Source organism: Procambarus clarkii, chromosome 23 (assembly GCF_040958095.1).
Source record: "Procambarus clarkii isolate CNS0578487 chromosome 23, FALCON_Pclarkii_2.0, whole genome shotgun sequence".
NCBI lineage: Eukaryota > Metazoa > Arthropoda > Malacostraca > Decapoda > Cambaridae > Procambarus > Procambarus clarkii.
In genome coordinates, this window is record NC_091172.1 from 26,770,205 (window position 1) to 26,797,704 (window position 27,500).

Genomic DNA, 27,500 nt, shown 5'->3' on the forward strand with positions numbered 1-27,500 from the left:
TAATTGATAAAAAAGGAGAATGGTGTTATGAAGGAAGAGTAATGAGCCGCGGCCTGACTGGCTATATGGTTCCTGATGTAACTCTTCCTTGGTCATTGTGTGTGTGTGTGGAGAGAGAGAGAGAGAGAGAGAGAGAGAGAGAGAGAGAGAGAGAGAGAGAGAGAGAGAGAGAGATATGGCAGATCGGGCGTTGTAAGCATGTGTGTTACTCACATGTTTAGGCTAAAGAGGCGGTCGAGACTGAGCTCCTTGTTCCCACTTTCTACAATACACACTGTATCATCACCTAAGACAAAAGAGTAAAGGGAGACATGATCACCACCTATAAAATTCTCAGGGGAATTGACAGAGTGGACAAAGACAGACTATGTAGCGCGGGTGGAACACGAGCAAGGGGACACAGGTGGAAACTGAGTACCCAGATGAGCCACAGAGATATTAGAAAAAATCTTTTCAGTGTCTGTAGTGTAGTTAACAAATGAAATGCACTAGGCAGTGATGTGGTGCAGGGATGTAGATGTAAATGTAGACATGATAGAGCCCAATAGACTCAGGAATCTGTTTGAGAGGCGGAACCAAAGAGCCGAATCTCAAGCCCCGCAAGCACAACTAAGTGAGTACACCCACACACACACACACACACACAAACGGCTGAGTGGACAGCGCTCTGAGGTTGTAGTCCTAAGGGTCCGAGTTCGATCCCCGGCAGAGGCAGAAACAAATGACCAGAGTTTCTTTCACCATTGTGCCCTTATTGACCTAGCAGTAAATAGGTACCCTAGGAGTTAAACAGCTGCTACAGGGTGCTTCCTGTGGATGTGTGTGGATGTGTTAGAGAGAGACATGTGTAGTAGACATAATAGAGAAAAAATAAATCGGTTAAAAAAGCGGGGTCCAAGAGCTAATAGCTCAATTCTGCAGATACAAATAGTAAATACAAATATCAAACAGTAGATACACACACACACACACACACACACACACACACACACACACACACACACACACACACATGACGATGACTAAGCATGCGGACGATGCTAAAATTATGAGAAGGATTAAAACAGAAGAGGACTGTTTGAGGCTTCAAGAAGACCTAGACAAGCTGAAGGAATGGTCGAACAAATGGTTGTTAGAGTTTAAACCAACCAAATGTAATGTAATGAAGATAGGTGTAGGGAGCAGGAGGCCAGATACAAGGTATCATCTGGGAGAGGAAATTCTTCAGGAGTCAGAGAAGGAAAAAGACTTGGGGGTTGATATCACGCCAGACCTGTCTCCTGCAGCACATATCAAGCGGATAACATCAGCGGCATATGCCAGGCTGGCCAACATACGAACGGCATTCAGAAACTTGTGTAAAGAATCATTCAGAACTTTGTATACCACATATGTCAGGCCAATCCTGGAGTATGCAGCCCCAGCATGGAGTCCATATCTAGTCAAGGATAAGACTAAACTGGAAAAGGTTCAAAGGTTTGCCACCAGACTAGTACCCGAGCTGAGAGGTATGAGCTACGAGGAGAGACTACGGGAATTAAACCTCACTTCGCTGGAAGACAGAAGAGTTAGGGGGGACATGATCACCACATTCAAGATTCTGAAGGGGATTGATAGGGTAGATAAAGACAGTCTATTTAACACAAGGGGAACACGCACAAGGGGACACAGGTGGAAACTGAGTGCCCAAATGAGCCACAGAGATATTAGAAAGAACTTTTTTAGTGTCAGAGTGGTTGACAAATGGAATGCATTAGGAAGTGATGTGGTGGAGGCTGACTCCATACACAGTTTCAAGTGTAGATATGATAGAGCCCAATAGGCTCAGGAATCTGTACACCTGTTGATTGACGGTTGAGAGGCGGGACCAAAGAGCCAGAGCTCAACCCCCGCAAACACAACCAGGTGAGTACAACCAGGTGAGTACACACACACACACACACACACACACGCACACACACACACACGCACTCCAAACAGAGAGAGAAGAGCTGGTTACCCACGCAAAAGTACACATACACGAGAGCAAAAAACACAAACATATATAATCACACTACACTAAACTACATTGACTCAATCAACAGTGAGCAAGCCTCATCAATAACACAAAGTATTAACCCCACTAACTGCAATTTTTTGTTCAACAAATCCATTAAATATAAAACTAATTATGAAATTATAAAACTTTTTATTCAGTCCAGAGCTGAGTAACTTTTACATGATGCCATGACAAAACCCAAACATTTGAAAACTCAGCCGAATGAAAACAAAAATAAATGTAATAAAAATTAACGTCAGAGTAAGCAGGTTTATATATAATAATGATAACAATATTAATAAAATAAGGTACTTTTTTTAGGCAGTTGGCCCCAACAGGTTGCAGGCGGTTGGCCCCAACAGGTTCCTCACAGCCTGACGTATGAATTACAGGCTGGTTGATCAGGTATCCTTTGGAGGTGTTTATCAAGTTCTCTCTCGAACGCTGTACGGGGTCGGCCAGTTATGCCCCTTAATAGACTTCTTTCTCAGCCTGTTCGAGTAAAAGAGAGAGAGAGAGAGAGAGAGAGAGAGAGAGAGAGAGAGAGAGAGAGAGAGAGAGAGAGAGAGAGAGAGAGAGAGAGAGAGAGAGAGAGAGAGAGAGATAGAGAGAGAGAGAGAGAGAGAGAGAGGGAGAGAGAGAGAGAGAGAGAGAGAGAGAGAGAGAGAGAGAGAGAGAGAGAGAGAGAGAGAGAGAGAGAGAGAGAGAGAGAGAGAGAGAGAGAGAGAGAGATAGAGAGAGAGAGAGAGAGAGAGAGGGAGAGAGAGAGAGAGAGAGAGAGAGAGAGAGAGAGAGAGAGAGAGAGAGAGAGAGAGAGAGAGAGAGAGAGAGAGAGAGAGAGAGAGAGAGAGAGAGATAGAGAGAGAGAGAGAGAGAGAGAGAGAGAGAGAGAGAGAGAGAGAGAGAGAGAGAGAGAGAGAGAGAGAGAGAGAGAGAGAGAGAGAGAGAGATAGAGAGAGAGAGAGAGAGAGAGAGGGAGAGAGAGAGAGAGAGAGAGAGAGAGAGAGAGAGAGAGAGAGAGAGAGAGAGAGAGAGAGAGAGAGAGAGAGAGAGAGAGAGAGAGAGAGAGAGAGACAGAGAGAGAGAGAGAGAGAGAGAGAGAGAGAGAGAGAGAGAGAGAGAGAGAGAGAGAGAGAGAGAGAGAGAGAGAGAGAGAGAGAGAGAGAGAGAGAGAGAGAGAGAGACAGAGAGAGAGAGAGAGAGAGAGAGAGAGAGAGAGAGAGAGAGAGAGAGAGAGAGAGAGAGAGAGAGAGACACTTTTGTTTAACTGTGATATTACACCTGGTTAGGTGAAGAGTTTATAAGCCCTATATCAAGCACCGCTTCTCACAGTGAGAGATCACTTAAGACGGGGACAATGTTCAGGACTAAAGTATACTTAAAGTTTGGTCAGTAAGTTTGTGTTATGGCCTTAATAACTTTCCTAAGGTTGAAAAGCCTAAAGCCCAACACGACACCAGGGGATAAGGAAAGATATATATATACCGACAAGTGTACTATATGTAAATATATATATATATACATATATAAATATATATATATATATATATATATATATATATATATATATATATATATATATATATATATATATATATATATATATATATATATCGGTACCCGGTAGTGCCCAGGTCTCTGTCTGTCTTTCTCTTCCTCCCTCCTTCACATTTCTGTTCTCTCTTCCTTCACTTCATTTCTCTCTCACTTTATCTCTCCCATTTCCTCTCTCGCTTCGGGAAAAACCTTGCCCGAGTAAAAGTTAGTTCAACATAATCGAAGTAGAATCGACGTCGATAGGAGCCAATGAAGCTTTTGGTAAACACTCTATGGACAATCAGACCCTCGTTTCAGACTTAATAGGCGTCCTGGTCTGTTGCAATAGCATCCAGTTCTACTATAACATTCGAGATACAACCACAGTTCACAGGGAAACTTGTGTGAGGTTAACCATTCACTGTCTGGCCTCCAACCTCAAAAAGACAGACACATTCACTCATATAGACTACCACCCAAGCCATCCGTTGCCATAGCAAAATCAATGAGTACGACTCACTCTTTAGTTGCCATAAAGGATTACATTGCCAGCCAACCTACAATCACGATAAATTACCAAATTATTTAAAACTAATTTAATAGCCCACAATACCCCACAAGCTTCACCAACAGGCCAATTATACCCGATTAACCTCGTTCATAAGCAATTCGGAGATAACTGCCCACCCAAAAAAATTATCCCAGAGCAGTAAAAGGTCACCTCCGAATGAATCCCATCATTCAGCAATAACATCACTCAAGTTGACCCAGCATAAATCCCCACAGTGTCAGATGGGGAAAACTCTGATTTATCGCTACAGGGGTAAATCGCCAGCGAAAATAGCAGGACAAAGGCATCAGAGGCACATCGTGTCGATCACGGTAAGCTGCAAAATCCGGCTGACTGTGAGGGGGTAAATGGTTTTTTTTTGCTTTAGCAAAAACTAAAACTAGTAGCTGCTCTTAGAGAGTGATTATACCAGGACCTTTCTCATTCTGCAAATCCTTTGAGGTATATCAATATATTGACCAAACCACATATAAGAAAGTGAAGGTACCTAGACGTTTCGGTCCGTCCTGAACCATTCTGTAGTCGATTGGGAAGTCGATTACATATACAATCGACTTGAGAATGGTCCAGGACGGACCGAAACGTCGTCGTCCCTTCACTTTCTAGTGTGTGGTCTGGTCAACATATATCCGCCACGTTATTGTGACTCCTCGTTTGTATATCAATATTTATCATTATTAGCTCGATTATACTAATTTGCGATAAAAGACAAAGGTTTGTTTGAAATTTATCTGTGAATAGTTATAGTTAATAATACCATGAGATATGTTAGCAGAAAATAACATCAGCCAACATCACAAAAACCTACTGAACTCGCCCACAATAACGACAGATCTACTTGGAAAATATATCTCATCGTTCAACATCAAGGATTCCCAACAGAATGATCTGAATAAATCACATCACCACAGGTCTCTGGCTTCCCATGTGGCAGAAACTCGTTAGAAGGAGCAGGTCGCCTCCTGGGTCACCTGGTGAAGGGGGAGCAGAACACCCCCCCCCCCCCCCTCCAACTCACCTGAAAAGGGGGGTTGGGGAAAACACCCCAACTCTCCCCTCTCTTGTCCACAGCAAAATGCAAGAACATCAGACTGCAACATTCCTCTGGGAGGAAGAAGTAAAATAGGAGAAGTGAGGAGCATTGTGGAGAGAAATGGGAGGGGGACATGGGAGTTTGGAGAGACGAAAAGAAATATGGGAAGAGAGAAGATAAAGAGGAAGAGGGAAAGGGGAAAAACGGAGAACGAAGAGGGGAGAGGGCTGGAGCAAGAGAGGAGGGTGAAGCACAGAGTTAAAGATGGAGAGAGAGAGAGAGAGAGAGAGAGAGAGAGAGAGAGAGAGAGAGAGAGAGAGAGAGAGAGAGAGAGAGAGAGAGAGAGAGAGAGAGAGAGAGAGAGAGAGAGAGAGAGAAACGACAGTTTATCAAGTGGCCAAGGGTTTGAGGCAAGTGCCTACTCCCTCCTCCCTATTTCTACGATAGTAGGAATAAGGAGGCGCTAGGATGTATTTGGGTATGTTGGGAAGATCCTTGGTAGGTAGGTAGGCAGGCAGGCAAGTAGGGAAGCACCTACCTGCCTGTTTTCCTACTTACCAACCTGCTTCCCTGCCTGTCAGCTCCAATACCTACACATTTACTAGCCTCCCTGCTTTCCTACCTACCTACCTCTTTGCTTGCTTGCTTACCTACCTCACTCCCCTCACTCCCTACCAAGGATGCTTCCCCGCAGACCTACCAGCATCCCAGCCCTTCCCTATTCCAACCACCCTCTCGACCTGCTTCCTAACCACTATGGCCACTTGATAACCTATTATTTTCTCTCTCAATCAAGCTCTCTGGTATGTGAGTAGGGAACCTGGCAGTCAGGTAGATAGGTAAATAAGAAGGGAAGAAAGCAGACAGGTAGGAAGGTAGGGAAGCCAGAGAGTGAAGCCTGCAAGGTGGGAGGCACTGAAGGAGGCAAGCAGGTATAGGCAGGGGAAAGCAGAGAGAGGTAAAGAGGCAGAATAGAGGGTGAGGGGGGGGGGGACCAGCAGCAGGTAATACCAATTAGTCAGGGGCGAGACTATTATTACTTCCTCGACCATAACCCGCCTCTTGCTGCCCACTAACCCTTGTGCCACACTGAGGTAAGGCCCTTCGCGTTCCGACCATCCGGTTATCAGCCTCGCTAACGACCTGTGGCACACTCCATATGGTGCCACTATTCCTCCTACCCCCCCCCCACCCCTCCCTCCACACACACAACCCTCCCCATCTCCTCCCCATCATCCTATTATCATCCACTAACGACCCTCTGACAACCTCTGTATGGCGCGGCTAAGCGAATTATTCAAGACTCGAGGCGAATGTATTTTGTATCATTCTATGCGATCAAAATGCGGCCCTCTTGGCCATAGGGGGGAAAGGTATATATATATATAGCAACAGCAAAGACACATCCATCCAAGGAACATCCAAAGAACATCCAAGAAAAGGCACGGAGTGCGGGGTTACTCACTGACTACAGTAAGATTCACGTAGGCGGTGGTGGAGGGCGAGAGACGGTAGTCGACCCGGCACTTGTAGACGCCCTGGTCGCGGGCGTGGGCGGGCTCCAGCACCAACGTGGGCGGTTCTGACGTCGGCATGAAGAGTGCCCGCCCGCCCAACACGCCCTCGTCCGCCCATCGTACTCCGGAGGTGAACTCTCCCTCTCTTGCGTCGTAGCTGTCGGACGGAAGAAAGAGATTACTGGACCCCCTCACTGACAAATCGACTGGAAAACTGAAGTGTATATAGACTGTGGAGGCAGAAGCTAGACTGAAATTTTTTATTTTCGACTATCAGAAGTGAACTGGAAATTTGTAGTTTGAATTCGGATTTCTTGATTTCGGAATAGACCTGATGGAGAAGAACTGGATTGTAGTTTGGAAACAATTAGTTTTGGAACCGAAATTTTTAACTGGAAAAGTATTAGCTTAAAACTGTGAGTGTTTGACTCCTACACAAGGAGCGAGATTTAGCTCTTGGGTTCTCCTTAGAGCTATTCTAGCTGGGGAACTTTATGCCTTTGTGCAAGTATTGTTTAAACTTTATATTCTTAAGATATAATTTAAAATCGTGCTAGTATTCTGATGAACTTGTTCTTGAAGCTGTGAATGGAAAAGAATTTCCAGACCTCTGCCAGTTCATTCCGCTTGCTTACTACCTGCCCTAAATATACTCAGCTCCCCTCTTTCTTATGTCCCCTCCTTTGGAAAAGACTATTGGTGCCCATCTGGACTATTCCACTCAGTATCTTGTATGTTTTGATCATATCTAAACTCTAGAAACTGTTTATAAAAACTGAAGCTATGTAGGGAAATATATGTATAAAAGTAGAATCCAGACAAGGCAAAGTGACTGGAAATCTGCGAGATGGGGTAAGATAAAGGTAAAGTAAGGTAATTATCAGAGGAAGCACTGTAGACCATTACGACTACATAGCACTTGGAAGGGACATGAGGGGTAAGGATTTAGGATAGAGCGAAGGAGAAAAATAGTGCTCAACCGACTGGACGGTCGGGGATTGAACGCCGACCTGCAAGAAGCGAGATAGTCGCTCTATCGTCCAGTCCAATGGAATAGACATAAGAAACGGGATGGAAATCACAGTATTAAACTAGATATAATTCAAACATCAACTTCCAAGAAAAATATATAGTTAGATTAGAAATTTGGTCTAAAGAAGGGTGATTTGGACTCTAGCTTAAGAGTTTTTTTAAATGGTTATAACAGTCTGGTAGATCAATAAGATGTGGGAAATTGTAGCTCATATTGGGAATTATTAGTTTGAATAAAAATATGAATTATGACTCGACAAAAGTAAAATACGAAATTTTTATATTTTGAGAAACTGTATCACTGTCCTCCAGGAAAACAAAATGCATGAATAGAATCTGGAATACTGGAAAAAATAATGTTAGCATATCAGCCTGGAACAACGATTGGAAAAAAAAAATTCACGTGTGGCCCACGTCTGACATTATTCTGTCAGATATCTGACATAATAATGTCAGATATGTAACAGGCATGATGACGCAACACTGAACTTTGAGTCAAACTTACCATCCATCAACAGATTCTTAAGCCCACCACAAGAACTAACCAACCAGCAAATATACTTTAGAAAATTAAATACCCATCAGGAAGTATGTACACTTAATTACATTAGTAAAAACTACCATAAAACAAAAACTTTATACAAAATTTAATAAGCTCCGATTGAAAACTAAAATGAGCCCCCCCCCCTCCCCCTTTGTCTCCACCCATAAATAATTTTACCACAGTCAAAAGCTATTTAACCCATAAACCCCCACAACACAAAATAAACAGAAAAGAGTGAATCCAACACTGTTGCGGCGACTGGAAGTTCCATCAGAGCTGCGACAAGAAGTTTTATCTCCTCGCCTGTGGAGGCTCCAGCTGGAACACTTGACTTCCAGCAGTAACGGGAGAGGGATTATTAGTATTTTTATCATTATTATCTTATTGTAAAGCCATACCTAGTATATCATGACGACGGTGAGTCACAGTAACGTGGCTGAAGATATGATGTCCAAACTTACACATCAGAAAACGACGAAAATTACGACGTAAATACAATGAAAATAATTAATTGGTTGAAGTCAACTATCTCATTTGGTCTCGCTTTCTGCAAAGTGTCCTTCAGTCTCACTTGTTTTATAATTTTGTATATTAATATGTCTTTCTGTTTTTGCTTCTTATTCTCCTTGTGCAACTCAGCAAATGGTGTTCTCTCTGTATCTTCCTCCTCTCCCACCTCCCTCTCTCCTTCTCTTCCATCTACTATTCCTTTTACTTCTCCTCCTCCTATTCCTCTTACACCCCCCCCCGTCCCACCCTCACTAGTCCAACAACAACAACCTATTTGCATTAACGACCCTTAACCAGTGACCTTCAATTAGAGCTAAGCCATAAAGCCATCGATGGTAATCCCACTGGTCTCGGGAAGGTGAGCATGCTATTGTTTTGCTAGACTGTGGTTGCTAGCATTTTGTTGATTTCTTTGGATGTTCTCATTTTTTTGTATCACACGAGAGGAGGAGAAAACGTGGGTGACTGATGGATAAGGAAGAGTGAAGAGCAGAGAGAAGTCGATTAAAAAAAGAAGAAGGGAAGGAGAAGAGAGAGAGAGAGAGAGAGAGAGAGAGAGAGAGAGAGAGAGAGAGAGAGAGAGAGAGAGAGAGAGAGAGAGAGAGAGAGAGAGAGAGAGAGAGAAGCAGAGGAAAGAAGAAGAGGAGAAGAAGGAGGAGGATAAGGAAGAAAGGAGAAGTGAACAATAGAAAGGGAAAAAATAAGACAATTAAGACAGCAGAAAACAGCAGCTCCGAAAAATAAAATAAAAACTACATATAAAACAACTTTTCACGAAGCAACACAAAACAAACAAATACAGAAAACGAGACTTCCTTATATATAAAGATATATATATATATATATATATATATATATATATATATATATATATATATATATATATATATATATACATATATATATATATATATATATATATATATATATATATATATATATATATATATATATATATATATATATATATATATATATATATAAAATCATCAAGAAATAACTAAGGAAACAATGAGGAGAGAGAAGGAAAATATATTAGAAAAGCACTGCAAGGAAAAAACAATGTTAAGTGAGAAATATAACTCGCAAAATGAGACAGAAATGAAAGAAAATCTAACAATAAAATGATAATTTTGGTAGATAATTCCAAAGAAATAAAGAAGAAGGAACAGAGCTAATAAAAAAGAATCCACGAATAGCAACGAGTAATGAAATAGATAAATATTTGAAAAACCCCAAGAACGTTTTTTAAATGTTTCATAAATGTTACACGAACGTTGCGTGAATGTTACCTGAATGTTCCAATGAAAGTTGCATAAATTTATTGAAGTAACGGTGACTGTGTTGAGTGTTGGAGGGGGCAATGACTGTGTTTTTTGTTTTCAAGGGACATAATTATCAGAAGAAAGCCCCATTAACCCATTACGACTATACAGGGAAAATTCCATGAATGTTGCAAGAATGTTTCATGAATGTATTGAAGATACCGTGACTGCATGTTCTGTTGGAGAGACAGCGACTGTGTGTTACGTTGAGATAGGCAGTGACTGTGCCGAGCATCAGAGGGGACAGTGACTGGGCATTGTGTTGGAGGGACAGTATCTATGTGGTGTGTTGGAGATACAGTGACTGTGTGTTGTGTTGAGATAGGCAGTGACTGTGCCGAGCATCAGAGGGGACAGTGACTGGGCATTGTGTTGGAGGGACAGTATCTATGTGGTGTGTTGGAGATACAGTGACTGTGTGTTGTGTTGAGATAGGCAGTGACTGTGCCGAGCATCAGAGGGGACAGTGACTGGGCATTGTGTTGGAGGGACAGTATCTATGTGGTGTGTTGGAGAAGCAGTGACTGTGTGTTGTGTTGAGATAGGCAGTGACTGTGCCGAGCATCAGAGGGGACAGTGACTGGGCATTGTGTTGGAGGGACAGTATCTATGTGGTGTGTTGGAGATACAGTGACTGTGTGTTGTGTTGAGATAGGCAGTGACTGTGCCGAGCATCAGAGGGGACAGTGACTGGGCATTGTGTTGGAGGGACAGTATCTCTGTGGTGTGTTGGAGAAGCAGTGACTTTCTGGTGCTGTGTTGGAGAATACAGATTTATAACTGGATTTGGTGGAAAAACATCTGGATAAAATTAACATAAAATGTAAAAAGTTACCATGACAATACGAAGGAAACTTTATTGGAAACGAGAAGCTTAGACTCGTCTAAGATGAATATACCGCTGGTCCTTAATGAAGGTATTCATAGAAAATGTTTCGAACGCTAATAAACGCACATTTCGAACGTTCGCAAACACTATACTTCCAGTGGGTGGAGGTGGTAGGATCAAGTCACGTGCCTGCAGTGGGTGGAGGTGGTAAGATGAAGTCACATGCCTACAGTGGGTGGAGGTGGTAGGATGAAGTCACATGCCTACAGTGGGTGGAGGTGGTAGGATCAAGTCACGTGCCTGCAGTGGGTGGAGATGGTAGGATGAAGTCACATGCCTACAGTGGGTGGAGGTGGTAGGATGAAGTCACATGCCTACAGTGGGTGGAGGTGGTAGGATGAAGTCACATGCCTACAGTGGGTGGAGGTGGTAGGATCAAGTCACGTGCCTACAGTGGGTGGAGGTGGTAGGATCAAGTCACGTGCCTACAGTGGGTGGAGGTGGTAGGATGAAGTCACGTGCCTACAGTGGGTGGAGGTGGTAGGATCAAGTCACGTGCCTACAGTGGGTGGAGGTGGTAGGATCAAGTCACGTGCCTACAGTGGGCAAACTAATGATTCTTGACTAAGATTTCTGCTAACATAATTTTTAAAATAAATATTTAAACACTTCATTAACTTTTCCGATGAACGAACAGAAGGAGGAGGAGGAGGAGGTGGAGGAGGAGGAGGTGGTAGGATGAAGTCACATGCCTACAGTGGGTGGAGGTGGTAGGATCAAGTCACGTGCCTACAGTGGGTGGAGGTGGTAGGATCAAGTCACGTGCCTACAGTGGGTGGAGGTGGTAGGATGAAGTCACGTGCCTACAGTGGGTGGAGGTGGTAGGATCAAGTCACGTGCCTACAGTGGGTGGAGGTGGTAGGATCAAGTCACGTGCCTACAGTGGGCAAACTAATGATTCTTGACTAAGATTTCTGCTAACATAATTTTTAAAATAAATATTTAAACACTTCATTAACTTTTCCGATGAACGAACAGAAGGAGGAGGAGGAGGAGGTGGAGGAGGAGGAGGAGGAGGAGGAGGAGGAGGAGGAGGAGGAGGAGGAGGAGGAGGAGGAGGAGGAGGAGGAGGAGAAGGAGGAGGAGGAGGACAACAAAACGCAGGAGCAGACGCCAGAAGAATAACAAAAACAGGAGCAGAGAAGACATAAAGGTCAGGAAGAGGAGAAAGACCCGACAACCCACAGCACAAAGACTCAAACTAGCTTTTGTCTGTCCAGGAAACTCAATTATGAGTGTCCGGGCAGCGGCATGCACGCTCTCTTTGTTGTGTCCGGACAGACGAATAATTTGTCCAACAGCCTCGGGCTCCGACCCTTCCGCACTCGAGCCCGAGCAGATTCCTCTCTGCTTGGGGGTATATATATACCTGTCCCCCTCCCCCCCCCCCCCCCCCCCTCCTTGTTCTCCTTGACCTGAGGACACCTTTTGCCTGAAATGTGTTCATGATATACACAGACATTACTTGATCCTTTGTGGTAGAGAAGGAGGTGTAACAGGAGGAAAAGGAAGAGGTTTAGGAGGAAAAGCGGAAGGAAAAGAACAGGAAGATGAGAGGAGAAAGATTTTTTTTCTTAAGTGAAATGCCTCAACCTGTCGTCTTAATAACACGTCGCATTTTGACGTGTTCTTTACCTAAGGCCAAAAAAAAATGGCGTTCAAGAAAATAATAGCGGCTCGTGAAATTGACACATTGTCCCGTTTTCTGGTCGTGGGTTCTCTGGTAGGTTAGGGGGTAATAAGGCATTTTAGTACGACAGTTTCGTGACGTTGGGAACGCTGGCGAGAACGGGCTGCGAGAACAAGCAAAACACGGATGCATCACAAAAGCTAACTTAATAAATCTCCATCAAAAATAGACCATAAGCGAGTAATTAATTAATCACCCTCGTATACCCAACCTTTTACACACAGGCAAATCTGAATCCCAGTTACGACGAAGCCAGCTTGTTGATCAGGTGTGTGTATGATTAATCATGCACCGGGCTTCAACTATTGATCTCACGTTGCATATTGCACAACCAGATGACAGCAACGACTGCCTGCAGTAGAGATATATATATAAGAGACTGCAAGGTATAAGAACCAAACACAGATTGTTATTGGGAAGCTGTGAACGATCAAAGACTCAAAGAGGGGGTGGTGATGCCTGACGCCCGGGCTAGTGCCCCCTTAACACGTTTACTTCTGTGTGGGTTTTTCAGAGGGTGGACTGTCCTCCTCCCTCCAGTATTCCACACCTTGTGGAATACAAACAAAAAATCTATTCGTCTAAGGCACTTTATATACAGAAGCTAGTCAGTCACTTTAGCTCGCGTGGTATTCCCTGCGTGGTGAAGTGAAGGTGGTGAAGGGTTGGGTAGGTGATGAAGGGGTCACAGGATAAGGATTTGGGATGGGACGGGGGAGAAAGGAATGGTGCCCAACAACTTGGACGGTCGGGGATTGAACGCCGACCTGCATGAAGCGAGACCGTTGCTCTACCGTCCAGCTTAAGTGGTTAGGCGAGGGTAGAGAAGGGGGGTGGGGGGGTGATGGGAAGGGATTGTTGTGAAGGGGTAAGGAAGGTGAGGGTACGGAAGGTAGTGGAAGTGGTGAAGGGTAGTAAAGATTGTGAAGGGTAGGGGAAGATAGTGAAGGGTAGGGGAAGATAGTGAAGGGTTGGGGAAGATAGTGAAGGGTTGGGGAAGATAGTGAAGGGTAATGAAGGCCGTGGAGGAGATACTAACAGTAGTCTTGTACTATAACACTGATGTTGAAGCTCACTACAGTTTTTTTAGAACTGGCCTTGTTGGCCTAATTAGGATTGTATATGTTATTAGTTAATAGAGCCTATTCCTGTGACATTTTCCTATGGCCTATTCCGGTGACCTATGTGTGTGATCTATTGCTGTGGTCTATTCCTGTGACCTAGACCTGACCCTTATACGTGTGACCTATATCTCTGACCTATACCTATGCCCTATACCTATGCCCTATTCCCCCTACCAAATACCTATATCCTATACCTGTAACTTTTTCCTGTACCTCTGTAAGTTTTACAGAGGTACCTGTAACCTATACATGTACACTATATACCTGTATCCTATATATCCATATCGTATACATGACTACCACTATAAGGCTGTAATCGTGACGAAGTTTAATCATAAATCCCACTAAATGCAAAATTAATTCCCGTATTTGCATTTGCACCTGTAATTTGTTCCTGTATTGGCTTCCTGTTAACACAAGCTGAAGATTTTTACCGGATCACCGGCAATAATTTGCATACTTGCCAAGGCATTTATAATAATTCGCAGAGTTAAACAAACCGGAATCTAATTACGTTTTGACTTTGTTTTTCCTCTAATGGATATCATTGCGAACTGCATTAAATTGGTTTTATCACAGTTTTCAGTGATTTGAATGGGAAAAAATGTTTTTTTTAATAGTCGTAAAACATGCACTTTCACGCCTGCAATTTTTTTTATTATTCACACACGCACACTGACACACACACGCACACACACAACATAAACCCACACATATACATGCAAGCACATATAAAAACAATACATATGAACACTAATAATAACAGAGAGAGAGAGAGAGAGAGAGAGAGAGAGAGAGAGAGAGAGAGAGAGAGAGAGAGAGAGAGAGAGAGAGAGAGAGAGAGAGAGAGAGAGAGAGAGAAAGACAAAGATACCATGTATATATAGGGGAGACAGAGAGAGATTGTAAGGGAGAGATTGAGAGAGAAATTGTACTATTGTACCACCTCTGGTACAATTGAAGGGCTCCATAGCATATTCAGTAGGCATCCATCAGTCTCAGGAGACTATGTATGCTCTGGTTGTCGGTCTGGAGTGGCCTCTCCAGAGCGCAAAGCCAGGGTAGGTTGATACGGAGGAGAAGCTGTTACCCATGCAGCAGGACAAGACAAAGAGACTTGTCCTGATACAAAGAGATCATTAGATGAGGGAGCATTGAATTAAGCGGAGACCGGGTTAGCTTATGGATAACAAGATGATTATAATTATGAGGGTTTTAATATCATTCTCATATCTAGTGATCGTATATTTAAATTCCTAACACGGGATTCGTAGATCAGTATAGATTAACCTAACTGAATTTGGACTGGATTTTAATCACCCAACTGTGACAGTGTTTTTTCCGAGTATTTAAGTGTATTAATCTTGTCAACTTTAATGACGGAAAAATTTATTTTTTCATGACAACATATTACTGGTATGTTGACCAAACCACATACTAGAAAGTGAAGGGACGACTACGTTTCGGTCCGCCCTGGACCATTCTCAAGTCGATTGTGAGTCAAGTCTCAATCGACTTGAGAATGGTCCAGGACGGACCGAAACATCGTCGTCCCTTTACTTTCTAGTGTGTGGTTTGGTCAACATATTTCAGCCACGTTATTGTGAATCCTCATCTGCATATTACTGGTACGTCACTAAGTTCTGATCTTACATATGACTGGCACTTCACTAAATTCTGGCCCTCACGTTTGACAGGTATACCACTAAACACTGACTTTACATGTGACTGTTGCATTGTCAAGCTCTGGCTCCACTCGCGAGGGTTAGATCTCGTGCCAAACATATTAACATCATTACAAAGAGAAGCGACATTAATGTTTCACAAGCAAGTCCTTGTCTCAGCTCCATTATTTCCCGGGGAGGAAAAAAGATTAGTTTCATTCACAAGAAAGCGCAGACCGTACCTTGCACTTTCTTCCTCTGGTCCCTAATGATGTTAACTTTCTCTTTGTGTGAGTAGTTTCTTGTTTGTGTGTGCATTGGTGGAGTTAAAAAAATATATATTGCATAGCTTTGCAATTGTTTGTGGATCATGAAGCAGACGTTCATTTCTTTCTCTGTTGGTTTTTAATGAATGTTGGGAGGAAATTGGGTTATAAGTTATAGGTTATACTGACACTGTTCCCTCGTTACTGATAGCAAGAATCACACGGTATAAGCCCCTCCCCCCCCAAAAAAAAATAGATTCCTTAAATTTTAATTAATATTAATTAATATTAATAATTAAAATTTTAATTAATAAAGGTTAGGTTATGTTGATTTAAGGAGTGTTTTCAATACAGGCTGGATGTGAACAAAGTCCGTCTCGAGTCAAAGTCTCGAATATGGTCAAGTGGGGTTTAAGTCGAACTTAAGTCAAAGACTTAATTCAAAGTCAAAGACTTACGTAGATTTTATTCAGTGATTATTCGACTTTAACCTTGTTAACCCGACGGCCGTTTGTTATAATGATGAGTTACTTCAACCAGGGTCTTGCTTCATGCAGGTCGGCGTTCAATCCCCGACCGTCCAGGTGGTTGGGCACCATTCCTTTCCACCCGTCCAATTCCAATCCTTATCCTGATCCCTTCCAAGTGCTATATAGTCGTAATGGCAAGGCGCTTTCCCCTGATAATTCCCTTCCCTTCAAGCAAAAGAGGTGAAGGGAAGGGAACTATCAGGAGAGAGCGCCAAGCCATTACGACTATATAGCACTGGGAAGGGGTCAGGATAAGGATTTGGGATGGGACGTAGGGAATGGTGCCCAACCCCTTGGACGGCTTGGGATTGGACGCCGACCTGCATGAAGCGAGATCGTCGCTCTACCGTCCAGCCCAAGTGGTTGGGCACAAAAGAGGTGAGTGAAGCACTACTCTAAAACGTACATTCAAAATCTGTAATGAGTCGAGTGCTGCCCGTCAATAAACAGTGCTGGCCGTCAATAAACAGTGCTGCCCGTCAATAAACAGTGCTGCCCGTCAATAAACAGTGCTGGCCGTCAATAAACAGTGCTGCCCGTCAATAAACAGTGCTGCCCGTCTTCGTAAACAAAGACCAAATACCCGTTAAAGCAACTGTCAAATATCTTGTTTACGAATGAACAACTCATCACACAAGAACAGAACTGATGTCTCGTGAATTTGTAACGAGAATTGCTATTATTCGCCCTCAGTTCGAATCTCCCGTCTCTGTGATCTTCACCCAAGTACAGCGAACACAAACAACAAACCAACGAAACCTATACACCTAAAATTATAATATACAATAATATTAATAGCCCTGAGAGAATAAAAAAAACGATTTTGAATACACAGTTCATTAAAAATTGATGAGTAAGTCTTTATAGAGTGAGTGTCGCCCCATGGATGAGTCGGACCTGAGGAGGAGTTGCAACAGTTGCAGGATGAGTGGGCTTTTGACCAATGGTTTGAGTAACGGGCTGGGATGATGAACGCTCCACCAGTCATTAATGATTGCAACGCACAAAGAAGAAATGTATACACCCGTCAATACTTGAAATATACACTGCAGCGTACAGTATTGTGGTGACAGGACGAGTGAACAAGTCAGGTGTATCATAATTTCTATTCTGTCTGTGAGTCAAACAAATCCAGACAGACAGAAACAAAGAGAGAGAGAGAGAGAGAGAGAGAGAGAGAGAGAGAGAGAGAGAGAGAGAGAGAGAGAGAGAGAGAGAGAGAGAGAGAGAGAGAGAGAGAGAGAGAGAGAGAGAGAGAGAGAAAGAGAGAGAGTGAGAGAGAGAGAGAGGAAACAACTTGTGGTTACATTTCATGTGTGTTTGATGAAATATTTGTATTCACACATATAGGTATATGTGTATTTACGCAGCTACCTTGGACTATATGAAGGGGAGTACAGAGTGTCAAGAACTAGCTACGTGAAACACCCCATCACACAAGAAGGTTACAGTCATGCAGGGCCATGTGATCAGCAGCCTGCACTGGCAAACTCTGGGTGCATTATGAGGATATCCTCACCAACATGAGATTTAAAGTGATTGCAAAGCTCCAGGTTCCTTATGCCAAGGGTTCTGAAGGGTCTACGACCTTGGCATTCAGTAATGAATAGTATGAGATCATGACCCAGTTCCTTGGAGTGCTCAGAATGGACACCTGCCGAGAAACTCTATGGAAATCCAAACCCTCATTTTACTTCATAGGAAATTGAAATTGAAATAAGTTTATTGAGGTAAAATATCCACGAAAGGATGAAGTAGCTCAAGCTATTCTCACCTCGTTTATAGAGTCGTTGGATGTTGGAATAGAAGCCAATCCTACTTAGAGGATCATGGGAGTGGACCCCGATACACCTTTGGCACTCTCCATGCATTCACAATCCAATTCATAGATATTGATAACATATATATATATATATATATATATATATATATATATATATATATATATATATATATATATATATATATATATATATATATAAATAACTCAGCTGACTAACTCCCAGGTACCTATTTACTGCTAGGTAACAGGAGAATTAGGGTGAAAGAAACTGACCATTGTTTTCCGCCGGCGCCGGGAATCGAACCCGCGACCACATGATCACGCATCCAGCGTGCTGTCCAGTCAGCCACTAGCTCCAGTGTGTGTGTGTGTGTGTGTGTGTGTGTGTGTTTGTGTGTGTGTGTGTGTGTGTGTGTGTGTTTGTGTGTGTGTGTGTGTGTGTGTGTGTGTGTGTGTGTGTGTGTGTGTGTGTGTGTGTGTGTGTGTGTGTGTGTGTGTGTGTGTGTGTGTACCCACTCAGTCCTGTTCTTTCTTCACACATCCATCCCTACCTATCAACCTATTCCTTCACACCTCCACCCCTTCCATCCCTTTCCACCTCCCAACCCCCTCACAACTTCCTCTCCCTCCACCTATTCCACTGCATCTCTCCCCCACCCATCCTTACACACTCCCCCCTACCCAAGCCTTCCCCTCTTTCCCATCCATCCACCCCTTCCCACAATCCATTCCTCCCCCACTTTTCCCAACCCCTTTCTCTCCTCATCACACCTACCCATCCCTCCCCACCCACATCCCCTTCCCATCTACACCTCCTCCTACCCATTCCCTCTCACCTAGCGACCAATCACCAGGGGGGACATGGAAGGAATTGTGGTATTGTGCAGTCTTGACAACCCGACGCTCAATGCTCCAGACTGCACAGGACCAGTGCCGTGTATGACGGACTGCCCCAGATTACACAGGATCAATATTATGCATGAAGACTACTGACGGACTGCACAGGACCAGCGCATGTGTCATGAACGCATCAGACTGCACAGGACCAGCGCATGTGTCATGAACGCATCAGACTGCACAGGACCAGCGCATGTGTCATGAACGCATCAGACTGCACAGGACACCGCAAAACCACGCAGAAAAAAATGTTGATGTTCTACATTTATTGCCTCGTTAGCAGGCGATTGGTTGTTAGAGTGTGCCGAGAACGCGCTATGTTGATTGGTCAAAGCCAAGTATGTTCGCACATCGTGCGCAAGACAATGTGACAAGGTTTGTTTGTCGAAAGCATAAATGTTGTTTGATTAGGATGGGGGAAGTGATTGTTGATTGGGTCAGGTTAGATTGGTTTGGGTTTGGTTACGTTAGGTAACGTTAATCACCAGTGTCTGTGAATCACTAAGAACGCGCGTACAGGTGATTTATAGACACATGTTCAAAATGATATATAATTGATATATCACCAGGGGGGGGGGACATGGTGATATACCATGTCCCCCCGTGTCATATACCATATGACATGGGGGGATATATATCACTGATATATCAAGCCATTGTGATTTCATTGCGATATATAAATATATATATATATATATATATATATATATATATATATATATATATATATATATATATATATATATATATATATATAAATGTTTAGTGGGCGTATATATTTTAATTGCGATATATAAATACATTGTTAGATTAATGCAATGAACCATTTCTCAGGCTTTAATCATGCTTACATTTAAAACTTTGAATCGAATTACCTTCATTAACTTCTACGTCTAACCTGTTCCACTTATTGACACCTCTAACGCTGAAAAACGTTTTTCTGACGTCAATGTGAATCATTTGCGTCTCGAGTCTCATCTGTGTCCCTTTGTTCGGCTGCTCCTACCGGTGTGTGTACTAATCTAGTTGTGTTTGCGGGAATTGAGTTCTGGCTCTGTGGTCCCGCCTCTCAACCGTCAATCAACTGATGTACAGATTTCTGAGCCTACTGGGCTCTATCATATCTACATTTCAGACTGAGTGTGGAATCAGCCTCCACAACATCTCTGCCTAATGCATTCCGCCTGTTAACTACTCTGACATTGAAAAAGTTATTTCTAATGTCTCTGTGATTCATTTGGGTACTCAACTTCCACCTGTGCTCCCTTGAGCGTGTACCACCCGTGTTAAATAATCCATCCTTCTCTACCCTGTCAATTCTCCTGAGAATTTTGTGTGTGGTGATCATGATTCCCAGAACTCTTCTGTCTTCCAGCGACGTGAGGTGCAGTTCCCTCAGCTTTTCCTCGTAATTCATGCCTCTTAATTCTGGGACTAGCTTAGTGGCATACCTCTGAACTTTTTCATAGTTTCATCTTCTTTAGACAATGTACGGGCTCCATGCTGGGACTACATACTCCAGGATTGGTCTTGCATATGTGGTGTACAAGATTCTGAATAATTCCTTACACAGGTTCCTGAACGCCGTTCTGATGTTAGCCAGCCTCGCATATGCCGCAGACGTTATTCTCTTTATGTGGGCTTCAGGAGACAGGTTTGGTGTGATATCAACTCCTAGATCTTTCTCTCTGTCTGTTTCATTAAGTATTTCATCTCCTATTCTGTATCCTGTATGTGTGTATGGATTGTGTGTGTGTGTGTGTGTGTGTGTGTGTGTGTGTGTGTGTGTGTGTGTGTGTGTGTGGATTGTTATCACACACACACACACACACAAACACACACACACACACACACACACACACACACACACACACCCACACACACATATATAACTCCCACTTAAACCCGGTCCTGAGCTGGAAATCCCAATCTCCATCAGCCTGTAATTAGCAAGTACTTCTCCCGAACCGTTTTCTCCTCCATTTCACTTTACGGGAATCTGTAACAAATTATTTCCACTTTCTTAACAGTCACTTACAACCCCCCCCCCCCAACCCCCTCCATCCCAACCCCCGCAACCCCCCCCCCACCCCCCCCTCACCCCCATATTGCTGACGATATTTGTTTCTTTTGTCTGATTTATATTTTTCTGAGTGGATTTGTTGCCATTAATGTTGGTTTATTTGTCGTTGGGAGAGATTATGTCGTTGTTGTTATTTGTCCAAGTGTGGTTCACTTAGTTGTTGTCGTTGTTCCTGGTGATGTGGAGGTGGATATGTGAATTGTGTTTGTTGTGTGGTTGGAAAATTGATTAGTGAGTGTGGTTGTTACACCTTATAATGTTTTTTGTCATTGTTAAGTATGATGATTTTGTCCTTAAGAACATAAGAATATAAGAATAAGGATAACTGCAGAAAGCCTATTGGTCCATACGAGGCAGCTCCTATTTATAACCACCCAATCCCACTCATTTATATGTCCAACCCACGTTTGAAACAATCAAGGGATTCCCCCCCCCCCCTCCACCACGTTACGCGGGAATTGGTTCCACAAATCAACAACCCTGTTAACGAACCAGTATTTACCCAGGTCTTTCCTAAATCTAAACTTATCCAATTTATACCCATTGTTTCGTGTTCTGGCGTGTGTTGATACTTTTAATACCCTATTAATATCCCCTGTCTTATGTCTATTCATCCACTTGTAAACCTCTATCATGTCACCCCTAACTCTTTGCCTTTCCAGTGAATGCAATTTAACCTTTGTTAATCTTTCTTCATATGACAGGTTTCTAATTTATGGATCTATTTTAGGTTTCCTTGTTGTGTATAACTTTATCCTTGTTGTGTATGATTTACGTTGATGTTGGAATTGTTTTAGTTCGGTTGAAATTCTCTTATTATGAACAAATCCACAAGGGCCGTGACGAGGATTCGAACCTGCGTCCAAGAGCATCCCAGACGTATTCTTATTATGATTATCTCTAGGTATAACTTCATTAGTAATATTGTTGCTAATAACATTAATATCACTTTATCAATAATGATCACTATTAATTAACTGCTAAAATAGCCCAAAACATTGAGAGAAAATTCTCGGTGCAACTCTGGCGCCATATTGGCCGCCATTTTGGTATTTACACCACACAAAGACAGCCAATCAGCAGACCTTCTTCACCCTCAGTAAAAAAAAATAAAGTATCGTTAAGCAATACATACTTTCATGTAATGTAATTTAAAAACTGTCAAGCAAATTATTTATTGGCACGGATGAGGGGAAACCTTGAACGAGAGAAAGGGGAAAGAGGGTAAACCTGAGAGAGAGAGAGAGAGAGAGAGAGAGAGAGAGAGAGAGAGAGAGAGAGAGAGAGAGAGAGAGAGAGAGAGAGAGAGAGAGAGAGAGAGAGAGAGAGAGAGAGAGAGAGAGAGAGAGAGAGACACATACAAGGGCCAATAAAGCACCACTTACCTGTACACAGGGACGGTCTCGCTGGAGATGTACCACAGGACCAGAAGGGCAGAATCTTCTGTATGTTTGGGCGTAGGGGCACAAGGTAGGTCTGCCCGTCCTCCCCTCACTACCCATACCGACCTCACCACGCCTGGCGGGAGACACACAACCGTGAGAGAGAGAAAGAGAGAGAGAGAGAGAGAGAGAGAGAGAGAGAGAGAGAGAGAGAGAGAGAGAGAGAGAGAGAGAGAGAGAGAGAGAGAGAGAGAGAGAGAGAGAGAGAAATAGACAGACAGACGGTTTACTCAGGTTTACTTAGTCCATATTATATAATTATTATCAATAAAACGTTGGCTTCACTATTTTGAGTACCACTCATTGAAATAAATTCCCCCCCTTGTTCAATAACTTGGTTCATAATTAATTTATTCGCGAGCAAACATAATGTCGCGATAATTTATTTGAGGTAATTTCTATTAATTCGCTTTTCATAATAAATACAATGTGGGTTGTCGCTTTATAAAATCATACATCCGAACATTATTCGCCCAAGTGCTTAATCTCTCTTAATCTATTTCGATGCAATTCCATTACCCCAATTACTCTCCTGATAACTCCATATTAATCTCTCTTTATTTTTTCAGCATGTGTGCAAGGCTTTTTTTGCCAATTTCTTTCCTGGCAACTCTGCAATCAATTGTTTTCAGCGTGCAAAATTACCTAATTCCATTTGCTTTTTCAAAAGAGGCTGTTACACTCCCAACAAATCTTACCAACACGAGATTATTCTCCCTAGTAAGATTACTTTACCTATATGTATATATATATATATATATATATATATATATATATATATATATATATATATATATATATATATATATATATATACATATATATATATATATATATATATATATATATATATATATATATATTTTTCGATAGCCCCTTTTTCCTACTCTTTAATAGCCGTGAACGGTCTATCAAACTCTCGGTTCGCACAGATAGATGCATATATATATCTATTTCCAATGATTGTATAGGGGTTGAGTATTGTGTGCTGGGACCTGCAACATTGTTTCCCGATTGTTAACGATGTTGGAAGAGGGGGAAGGGGAGGAGGGGGCGGCACGAGTATTTTTTATTAGGATTTCGCTTGAACGTCTGTCTGTTTCTCTGTCTGTCTGTCTGTCTGATTATTTTCTCCCGTGTCTGCCTGTCTCTCAACACTCTAAACCAAACTACCGTTGGGTCGCATCTGAGGAGTTTGGCTTCGGCATAAACAGCCGTAAATTGGGGAAAATGCAGGTCAAAGGTTAAATGTCTTTTGGTCAAGTACAAAAGTCAATGTTAAAAGGAAAGATAAATTTATCGGAGGCAAATATTATTAGTGGAAATTTCACGATTCGAATGCCAGGATCAAAATTCAGGAAATATAACATTTAGGCTAAATGTCAAGCTCGAAAAGGCCAGACGAAACATCAATTTCAAAGCATAAAGATTGAATATTAAAAACAAATTTGAAAGTCATATACAACAGTCTAACGTCAAACGTCAGTCACAAACCATACATTTTCTTTCATTACCAAGATTTGCCGTGAAAATAACCTTTCCCAAACAGCGCCGAAAAAGGAAAAAAAAAAAAAATTTGCCAGTTTTAGCACAAATTTGACTGAACATTCTGCTTCGATTGTTAGTCATTATTTTTTTTTCTCAATTTCGTTCGTGTTCGTTTGGATATCGAGGCGCAGCCTGTCTTCAGAGAGAACGTATGAAAATAGAAAATTAGAAAGAGTTAAGAACACGAGAAATAGACAAACATAGTGGATACATACAGTAACATGTATTCAATAATGATAATATTAATAATAATAATATTAATAATAATAATAATAATAATAATAATAATAATAATAATAATAATAATAATAATAATAATAATAATAATAACAAACAATAATGTCACCTCAACATTTCAAGCAATTCGCAAAAGAGCATTAACACAAATTTGTATTTAATAAATTCCATGAACCCTAATATCCCCTTTCGAATTATGTAATGTATTATTTAGAGTTAGACCCCATGCGGTATGTGTATATATATATATATATATATATATATATATATATATATATATATATATATATATATATATATATATATATATATATGTCGTACCTAGTAGCCAGAATGCACTTCTCGGCCTACTATTCAAGGCCCGATTTGCCTAATAAGCCAAGATTTTGTGAATTAATATATTTTCTCTAATTTTTTTCTTATGAAATGATAAAGCTACCTATTTCAATATGTATGAGGTCAAATTTTTTTTATTCGAGTTAAAATTAACGTAGATATATGACCGAACCTAACCAACCCTACCTAACCTAACCTAACCTATCTTTATAGGTTAGGTTAGGTTAGGTAGCCGAAAAAGTTAGGTTAGGTTAGGTTAGGTAGGTTAGGTAGTCGAAAAACAAATAATTCATGAAAACTTGGCTTATTCGGCAAATCGGGCCTTGCATAGTAGGCTGAGAAGTGCGTTCTGGCTACTAGGTACGACATATATATATATATATATATATATATATATATATATATATATATATATATATATATATATATATATATTATATATATATATATATATATATATATATATATATATATATATATATATATATATATATATATATATATATAGTTATATATATATTGGTCAGAAAGTTACTGTGGTGGATTAAATAACTTTCCAGTGATTGATAGATCTTAAGCTCAACGCCAATCCAAAAACTCACACTGATATGATTAACTGTTAACTCACGCCATCCATTCACCCCTTTTTCTTTGCCTTTATTTCTTAGCTCTGGTAGACTTAAGTTCAATCTTCCTTCGGTCTTTATTTTCTTTATTTACTTTTTTGTAGCTTAGCGAGTCTCTGATTGATCTTAAACTAAATACTCTTATAAACTTAATAAAAACTTAATACTCTTTAATTGATCTTAAACTAAAGTAAACATAGGTATTTGTTCCTTAATTTCTTCCTGAATGGAGGTGAAGACTCCAATGGAGTCCTCACTACTGACTTTCCCTTGTCAGCTGTCCTCTCTAAAGTTGTGACAAAGACATACAAGGCTAAGAAAGCACCACTTACCTGTACACAGGGTCGGTTTCGCCCTGTGTACGACTATTCAAGACAGAGCTATGCATCAAGTGAGAAGCAAAGTTAATATACTTGACTCAGTGTCGTTTATCCAGACTCTCCAACACCAGGACTCATAAACAGAGGCCAAAGTGCATTCCATACAGCCGGTAAACCCGCTGTTTTTGAATGAAAAAATGTTAACACACGACTCACAACTGATTTCGTTCGAACACTTCCGGAGCAAATGCTTCGTTGACGACTCTTGTTCGAACCACAACGCTGTAAATGCTTCACCCACGTACTATAAATACAAATAATTGCCAACAGAACCTAAACACCTAACCTACCCAATGCCTAAATATGCACAATATGCTAATAAATAATAATATTCATTAATATATGAGAAAATTCCCGTTTTGAATGAAAAACATGTTAACATTTATAAATGCATCTTTGGGGGTCGACCGCTGGATGGAATGAACTTAATCTTGAGGGCGGGTTGACAACACAGTAGAGACTTGATGGTGTGTCTTCTGCCAAGACCCTCAAGATTAAAACAACAAACAAGCTGCACAATTTGCAACAGCCAGGTAAACTTTCTCTGTACACGAACGGTTCACCTTCGCAACTCTTATTACCCGAAATACACAAAAAACATGGAATACATTTTTTCAACAAGTTTGCGACCAAGTCATACCGAAGCTTAAACAATTACAAATATATATTGTGACGGTAACGCGTTGGTGTTCGGCTGTTTAAGGCTAGGGGTATGGCCTCGTCACATAGTTATAAAAAAAAATAGAAAAAACTGGAACTTCGTCTGTGGTAAGGTAAGGAGAAGACACACAAAACACAAGTAAACTTTAACAATGAAATTTTAATTACGTTAATTAAATCAAAACATGAATAAAATGCACAAACAAATTCTTATAATAAAATCAATCAAAATAATAAGAATACTTAAATGACACAATGAAAAGTTACGTTAAGACAAAATAACAAGAAGTGCAATATACAAGTAAATGGGAGGTGCTGGAACATTGGCTTAAGCTACCACTTCCCTCAGTACACGCTAGCGTCTAGCCGGGAGGAGTGGTAACAACGAGAGCACTGAACATTCTGAGGTAGGAGGTTGGGGCGACCCCAGACATCAAGTAGTATGGGGGGGCGAGTGCAGGTGCAGCCAGACCGGCGACCAATCAGCGGAGCCGGTAGCGATCAACATGTAGTTTGGTGGTTTGAGTCCGAACAGGTGGCTGGCTGCATATGTTTTGCTCACCCTGGCAAGCCTTGCTGGTGGTGTTGTTGTTGTTGGACATGTCTTCCATAGTCGTTTTATATAATTTCAACGACGTGTTTGTGGAGGGAAGAGCAGGCTCAATCTCTTGAAGGAGATTATTGTCACAATATATATATATATATATATATATATATATATATATATATATATATATATATATATATATATATATATATATATATATATATATACATATATATATATATATGTCGTACCTAGTAGCCAGAACTCACTTTTCAGCCTACAATGCAAGGCCCGATTTGCCTAATAAGCCAAGTTTTCATGAAATAATATATTTTCTCTATTTTTTTTCTTATGAAATGATAAAGCAACCCATTTCATTATGTAAGAGGTCAATTTTTTTTTATTGGAGTTAAAATTAACGTAGATATATGACCGAACCTAACCAACCCTACCTAACCTAACCTAACCTATCTCTATAGGTTAGGTTAGGTTAGGTAGCCGAAAAAGTTAGGTTAGGTTAGGTTAGGTAGGTTAGGTAGTCGAAAAGCAATTAATTCATGAAAACTTGGCTTATTAGGCAAATCGGGCCTTGCATAGTAGGCTCAGAAGTGAGTTCTGGCTACTAGGTACGACATATATATATATATATATATATATATATATATATATATATATATATATATATATATATA

The 27,500-nt window shown here is 41.3% G+C and overlaps 1 protein-coding gene across 1 annotated transcript in view; it reads right to left on the reverse strand.

Annotated features, from left to right (window-relative positions):
- The window catches only part of LOC123749014 (uncharacterized), a 129,813-nt gene that overhangs the window by 94,187 nt on the left and 8,126 nt on the right, over positions 1-27,500 (reverse strand). Inside the window, exons 2-3 of the mRNA XM_069329754.1 lie at positions 22,418-22,550; positions 6,644-6,852 (exon numbers count right to left, since the gene is read on the reverse strand). Of these exons, the coding sequence (XP_069185855.1) occupies positions 6,644-6,852; positions 22,418-22,550 (342 nt within the window). The remainder of the gene's footprint in view (positions 1-6,643; positions 6,853-22,417; positions 22,551-27,500) is intronic.